This window comes from Taurulus bubalis, assembly GCF_910589615.1.
Source record: "Taurulus bubalis genome assembly, chromosome: 15".
In the NCBI taxonomy this organism is placed as follows: Eukaryota; Metazoa; Chordata; class Actinopteri; order Perciformes; family Cottidae; genus Taurulus; species Taurulus bubalis.
This window is the reverse complement of record NC_136603.1, coordinates 19,693,763-19,701,592: the sequence shown is the minus strand read 5'-3', so window position 1 is coordinate 19,701,592 and position 7,830 is coordinate 19,693,763. Positions and strand designations below refer to the sequence as shown.

The window sequence follows — 7,830 nt, the reverse complement described above, 5'->3', positions numbered from 1 at the left end:
GTATTACATCTTTAAAACATTAAACACTTAAGAGGTCGTGCATTAGTCAATTCCAATATTTTAGAATGCATATTTAAACTGGACTTATTTCAGACCAACTAAATAGTTTTTCCCCCGAATTTGGGATTTAATTAAACAACCTCATTTTATTACATCGACATCTGTGTTTCTAAAATCTGGTTTCATGCAATACTTAATTTCTTATTTTTTTTTATGCATCATTGGAAAGTATTTCTTCACATAATCATTTACAATAACATCGTTTAATCTGTTTACGTATAGCCATTTTAATTGCATATTTGTGACTAACTTCTGGTCGGCTCATTTAAAGCGACGTTTCCCCTTTAAATCCGCCCAGCTGAGCGCAGTCAGGAAGTTACGCAGGAAACAAACACACACACACACACACACACACACACACACACACACACACACAGAGAACTCTGTCGTCAACACAGTCACGTTTGTGTGTTTTGACGCCTCTTGTGTGACTCTCTTAGGTTGTGTGTGTATGCGTGTGGTGTGTGTGTGCGTGTTCTGTTGTTGACCTCGTGCCGCAGCGCCAGTTCCAGGGGGGCGGTGTGACATCTCGGCAGCAGCATGGCCGACGGTCCGCAGGCTGCCGTCGACCCGCCCAGAGCCAGCGTCCCCCCGCTCATCACCGTCTCCGGTCTGCCCGGTGCCACCGCGGCAGGTAGCCTCTCCTCAGGGTGCAGGCGGGTGTGTGCTCCTCCACCTGCGGGACGGCAGGAGACAGTAACGGGGAGATGTTGCTGCTGTTGTTGTCGTTGTGGTAATGGATGTTGTAATGGATGCATTCGGACCATAAGAGATAATATGCATATTTACAACAAGTGCATAATAATTATTATTATACAAAAAGTTGTTCAGCACTTTGCATGGTAAAAAACTGAAACAATAACAATACAAACAAGAGAGATTACATAACAGTAAGAAACTAAACAAAAAAAACATACAGAATTATAGAGTTATGCAACAAATTAACACGCTGTCAAATGCAAGATTCTTAAATAACTGATTTGTGTGTTTTTGCAATATCCTTTTGTCGACTAATCGACGAGTTGATTTAATCCACAGATCTGTAAAACAGAGTTTCTCCACAAATAATCACACTTGTGTTGGTTGCGTATTAGATGCTCCTAAGCTATTCAGCGTGAAAAAGCATAACAACAGGTTTCCCTCCTGTGTGTCCTCACCAGGCCGTAACCTGAAGGAATGGCTCCAGGAGCAGTTCTGCGATAAGCCCCTGGAGCAGGACGACATGCGGCTGCACAATGCGGCCTCCGCCGGCGACCTGGACACCCTGAGGAACCTGCTGCAGGAAGACGGCTCCAGGCGGTGGGAGGGAGCGATGCTTATGAAATGAATCTAATGCGATTATTACGTTTTTTTGTTTTAGTTTGCCGCCCCGTCTCTGCAGAAGTGGTAGCTTTGTGTCCAGAATGCTCACGTGTGGCACTAAGTGGTTTGTGGTTTTTTGGGTGTTTTTTTTTCTTGTCGAGTGACGGCCCGAGAGAGAAACACAGAATGTGCCCTCACACACATCACCACAAAACAGTCTTGCACACATGCTGGACGCTTTTCATCCTCGTTGCCGTACGGTGTTACAACAAAAACGTCCTTTTTGTCCTCAACGTGTGCGTCGTGGTTCATCATCTGGCTCTGTGACACCTCACCGGTCCATGCAGGGACCAAGGCGTGTGCTGCTCACGCTGCCGGAGCCGGGCGGGACCGCCGTAGAGCGGTCAGCGCTCGTTTAACCCCAATCCCACCACAGTGGTTGAATGCAGCACTCGTGCTCCACACCCAGCCAACCCATTATTACTGGCTTCGGGCAGTTCATCTCCATTCCACATGGTTTACAACATGCTGTTATTTCAATAAAACACTTTTTCACCCCTTCATTGGGTTCTCCCTGCCCCACCTCGCCCAACTCGCCTGGGGCAGTGGTGTTGAAAGCAGTACATTTAGCAGGTAGCTGTGGTAAATATTTAATTTGTGATGACCACACAGCAATTATATTTTTTTTAAGGCTTTGGTACGTTTATTGTTTTTAAATGTGGTTTCATAGTCATTGGCTTGCTTTTATATATAAAAAATAAAATAACATTTCACATAAGTGTGAGCATGACAAATCTAATTTGGGGATACGACCAATAGCGACTCCCTTCTCTCCCTCTGGTGCCAGGCGGATCAACGAGAAGTCTGTTTGGTGCTGCGGCTGTCTGCCCTGCACGCCTCTGCGCATCGCGGCCACGGCGGGACACGCGGCCTGCGTGGCCTACCTGATCGGCCAGGGCGCCGCGGTGGACCTGGTTGATGTGAAAGGTCAGACGGCCCTCTACGTAGCTGTGGTGAACGGACACCTGGACTGTGTCCGGATCCTGCTCCAAGCCGGAGCCGACCCCAACGGGAGTCGCCACCATCGCAGCACGCCGCTGTACCACGCCGCGCGGGTGGGGAAGCTGGACGTGCTGCAGGAGCTCCTCAGGTGAGGGTTAGGAGAGGCATCCTTTTTCTCTCCTCTCCCACTGCTGGTGATGCTCTCCATGGCGAACTCATCCATCTTTGAGCCTCTTCTTTATTGTTATTTTTTACAGTATTGGTTTTACATCATAGGGTCCCACCGGTCAACAGCAGCAGCCCACGTGGGACAGCAGTGACATGAACACATGAATATTTAACGAGAGGAAATATTCTGAATTGATTGAAACGCCCAAATGTGTCAATTTAACCCTCCACGTTCTGATGTTCACGCACATCTTGTATGCACAATGTAGTAGCTAAAAGAACGCCTTCCTAAAATGTATTATTCCTCGATGCGTTTAGTTTCTTCAGAGGTTTTTAAAAAGTGAAACTGTGTCCATGGTTCCCTCTGTCCAGGTTCAAGGCCGATGTAGACATGGACCACCTGCTGGGTCCCCGACTCCTCTTAAGCGCTCGCACCCTCAACACCCTGGTGGTGTGTCCCCTCTACATCAGCGCGGCCTATCACCACCTCCACTGTTTCCGGCTGCTGCTCCAGGCCGGCGCTCAGCCCGACTTCAACTACACGGGGCCCGTCTGCAGGGAGGCTCTGGCCCGCGGCCTGGCCTCCTGCCTGCTGGATGCTGTGCTGCGGCACGGATGTGAGGCGGCCTTCGTCCACCTGCTGCTGGACCACGGGGCCGACCCGGCCCTCGTGCCCTGGGACGGGTTAGAGCTGGAGGCTCCCAATCGGAGGAAGGTGGATCCGGAGGCGCTCAGGGTCTTCCTGGAGGCGAGGAGTGAGTAACATCTGTGAATACTCGGGCATTAGTGAGGATCGATATCGCTGAACAAGATATGTTGGAAAAAAGGCTTTATATAGAGTTAGTCAGGAGTAGTTTAGGAAAACTTGCAGCAAGCTCTGTTCCAGGCCGATACGGTATTACTGTCACATGAACGTGTTTTGTTTGGTGTCAAATACAGGTTTTTGTTGTTAATTGCTTGTCACAAAATATGATCTCACAGTATAGAATTCTAATACATAAATATAAACATTTTAGAAAAGAAAAAAAATCTAAAACGTGTTGCACATGAGGGTCCTGTAGGAAGTTTCCTTGATTGCCTCGGCAACAGGTTGGTGCCAACAGACCTCAATTCTATTCAGCAACCATTCTACATCACTGGGCCACTGTGCTTTTTTTTTAACTTCCTGTCCGGAGCAATCGATCTCGCTGAGCAATGCACTGCTAAATATTGACACCTGGAAACTGCCAGTCACAGCCTTCTAGTTTCATAAATTAAATAACTGGTGTTTCAACTGTGTGTTTAATTGACATGCACCATTGGTCCTTTTTCTGAAAAGACATTCTATAGTAGACACAGGTTTAAGTTAACTTCTTTTTAAAAGGAGCTGTATTTAACATTTAGAACATTAATGTAGCATCAAACAACTATTTTATATTTCAATTTTCTATTTTTTATATTGCCTCACTGGACGCTGCTCTTTACTGCTCTCATACTGGTAACGACGTCGCCGTGGTTTCACACTGTTAGCACCGTTAGCTATGAGCCGCCATGGCTGGCCGTCGACATGTTGAGAGCCGTTAAGAGGCAATCAAAAATTCTCCTCCGATCACCGTCACTGTTGAGACACTTTATTCCTTATGTTTTACCATTTGTTCAGCGCTCGGACAACAAAAGCAACGGGCTGACATAACGAACAACATGACTGGTAAAGAAAAAGTGAAACGGTTCAGATTGAGTGGAGGGTCTTTTTAGCTGCATCACACGCCCCCATAACAGCAACAACAGCCACTTGGTTCTGGCCCGGGGACCTGTGTTGCATGTCACACCCCTCTCTTCCTCTCTTCCCCCATTTCTTACTAAAATAATAAATACAAAGGTTAATTTGTATATGATAAATGAACTGATCTGTACCCTGTTGTCAGGGTTGGTCTGAACCTGTAGTATGGTTCTGCTGCAGCTGCTCAGGAGACCCCCCTCTGCTTTGTTTCTTCTCAGGACGCCCTCTCAGGCTGATCAACCTGTGTCGCATCAGGATCCGCGGGGCGATGGGTAAAAAACGCCTCATTCACATCCCCTCGTTACCGCTGCCACAGCCCATCAAGAACTTCCTGCTTCACCAAAACAACCAAGACAACCATCCACCTCCTCCTCTTCCGCAGAGCTCTTCCATCCCAAAGCTTGGGGGACTCTAAATATCCCAACGCAACACAAATGGGTGTTTTTGTGATCCTGTGACACTAATTGCTAAGCTAGACAGATAATAGTATCATTTTCAAACATTTTGAAATAATCTTCCTGTAATATGGTATTGAAATGCGTCTGAACTCATCAGAGGAGCCTGAGTGAACCTGGCTTGTGGAAACTAGACGTGTACCCTCAGTGTTTGACTTGTGACTTCCCGACTCACCGGATATGTTCTGGTCACATCCAGCTCATTGAAGTGCTTATTTACCTGTTGTATGTGAACTTGGAGTAAATGGAAAAATGTGCAGCAACCCTGTATTCTTAAAGGTTTTCCATCGGATATCCAGAGCATTGATGTAGCAGCAAACAACTATCGTCTTTGTGAATATATAGGGGAGTGTTGTCTACCTGTGTGTGTGTGTTGTCATCCGAGCTCTTGTTGATGCTGGCCGTGCGTGGTCTTTAGTGCATGTGAGCGTGCTCTTTAGTGCATGTGAGCGTGCTCTTTAGTGCATGTGAGCGTGCCCCACTGGCTACTGCCGCCGGCTCACACAGCGCTCATACAGCGGCAGAAATGCTCTAAATTCCTTATGGAGCACTTTTAAATTCACACCGTAGATCACCTATAGTGTAAGAGATCACTAGTGTGAAGTATAAGGATACAGAAGTGTTTAATGGGTTAGATTACATTCGTATTCTGCTTCTTTAGATGCATTAAGCACTTTCATTTTGTTTATATTTGGTGCTGGGTGGAGATAGATTCTTCTTTTTAGCCGTATGCCCTAACATTGACTTTTGGACAAAGGCCTCAAACATCGTTCAAACCAGAAATACTCGAGATATGTAGATATTTAAAATTGAAAAAAAGGAAAGTCCTTGATCTTTACCGAAAACAGGAGCAGGAGAAGGGTCTAATCACTTATGTACAGTACATGTTACCGTCATGTATAAAACCTGCCCTGTTTAGGCACGTTGAGCACAACTCTTTCTGTGAATGAAACATATTCATGATGATTAGATCAACTTTGTATGTATTTCCCAGAAAGCTGCCTTCTCTGAATCTGCTGCACATATCGGCTTCCGAGTGCGTTTGCTTTACGTATGCCTTTGTGCCGTTTCTCAGACATTGTTACCGGTCAACATATGTCATGTTTGCTTTGTATGACTCATGTCTGTTTGCATACATGTACATTCATTCTACATTCTCTCCTGTTTGTTTTTATTGTCTCAAACCACATGGGAGGGCTTCCATGGGCGCGGGAACGCAGAGCGAGGATCACTTTCACAACAAAATGATTCATTCTCCGTTCACAAGCTCTTCTCTAGTCCAACATATCTGAGTCAGTGTCCTGTACAGAATCTCTGGAGTATAAATTAGGTCGAATCTGGTGGAATAAAATCTCCCCTCTGTCACTATCAGGACAACACAACCTGCAGATGTTTAACATGTATGCAGCAAAGCTTCAGCACACTAATATTTAATCAGCTCTTAAAGGAAACCCCCTCATCTGATGTACATTATGTATCCTTTTTACAGGCTCATGCCCAGAGAGAGTTCAGTGATTTAAGTTGAGGATCCGTTTCCAAAACTGTGTCCTTAAATGTCTAAATACAACAGAAACTGTCACGGTGAGCAGATCCTCTGTGGATATTGAAGAGGAGATAGTCTTCATCCAAACAAAATATCCTAAGATCAGGAGACAGCTGGGGGCGGCTGTGGGTCAGCGGTTAGCGGTTCGATCCCCGTCTCCTCCTGTCGAAATGGTCCTTGAGAGAGACATCTTGACACCTAAATCCTGAGGATGGTTAATGCAGAGGTCAAAGGTCATCTATGTGACAATAAAAAATAATGTTAAATGTTAAGAAACTCTGACAAAAAGAAGGCTACTTTGTCTCGAATGACATCATGTATCAGTGTACAATAATGTTTAGATCAACCATGTTCATTAGCAGCTGTAATATGTTGCACAAGCGAGATCAGGCTCTGGATTGTGACTTTCTTTTTATCGTTGTGAAGCTGATAAGTGAGCCAAGTTGTCATGAGGTTTGAGAGAACCACAATTTGGTGAAAACCCAACTGGATAATAAACGGAGCCTGGGAACCGCGAGTGGAAGCAGCAGGGAGCACGAGGGCCGAGGGAGAAGAGGGCTGTCAATCCAATAAAGTTCCTGTAAAGACTCGAGGACACGGACGGGGTTCCTCGCTGAAAAAGCCTGAGGATTTTACTGCAAACATGTTTTCAAAGAATTATTCTCTTCTCAAAGAGGCATGCTGCGAAGAGGTTAGGCTGACGGGACAATGACATTCTCTATAAAAATAAATAAATGTGCCTCAGTCTTTAAGTTATTAGTGGATAACAACACCAAACTCCGTGCTTGAAAAGTGACAGGTTTGGGCAGCGGCCTGTGCTCAAAAAAATGCACAACCGTCACACGAGGTCTCTAGATGGCACTGTCTTCCTTTCAAGCGTGGCCGACTCCTCGATGTCTCCCCCTGCCCTTACTCTGTCCTTCCTCATCGCCCCCCATCTCTGTCTCTCTCCTTCTTTCTTTTGCCTCTTCTCCCTTTTCTTTCTATCAGCCTCTTCTGAGTTTGCTTCAGAGTATTCAGTCGTGGACCTCAGCATGTGTCCTCAAGAGCCTCATCCTTTCAGAACTCATTTAGGCAAGTCTTTCATTAACAGAACACACACACACACACACACACACACACACACACACACACACACACACACACACACACACACACATAGAATCAATCAGGGAAGCAGAGATTGGACAGTTTGGTTAACCACTATCTTCCTGTGGGGAGTTTCCATTGCGAGAGACTTCTCTTTCAAGTCAATTTTTTTTGATTTAGGAAGGCACCCTGCAGAGCTATTACAGGGATTTCACATAAAGAGCTTTATTCCACAGTGATATAGCACGGCAGAAGTAAGAAAAAAAGCGTGGAACAAAATGATAGCGTGAGATGACGGACTCACTCCGGCTGAAGGCAAAACATCCGCAAATTGTATTTTATCGGCTGCTTTGCACATGAAGACCTCCCATCATGATCAGCGTTAACGATATTTAAACACTTGAGTCACTTCCTTTTGTCATGCTTTTGCAACAGAAAGGGAAACGAGAGAC

General features: G+C 45.7%; 1 protein-coding gene across 1 annotated transcript; it reads left to right on the top strand.

Moving 5' to 3' along the window:
* Nucleotides 1-600: 600 nt before the first annotated feature.
* asb1 (ankyrin repeat and SOCS box containing 1) lies at nucleotides 601-4,706 on the top strand (the record flags this gene model as incomplete). The annotated part of the gene is made up of 5 exons (XM_079230954.1): nucleotides 601-694; nucleotides 1,221-1,359; nucleotides 2,210-2,512; nucleotides 2,905-3,287; nucleotides 4,510-4,706. 5 exons carry the CDS (start codon nucleotides 601-603, stop codon nucleotides 4,704-4,706), a joined length of 1,116 nt encoding a protein of 371 aa, XP_079087080.1.
* Nucleotides 4,707-7,830: the final 3,124 nt, after the last annotated feature.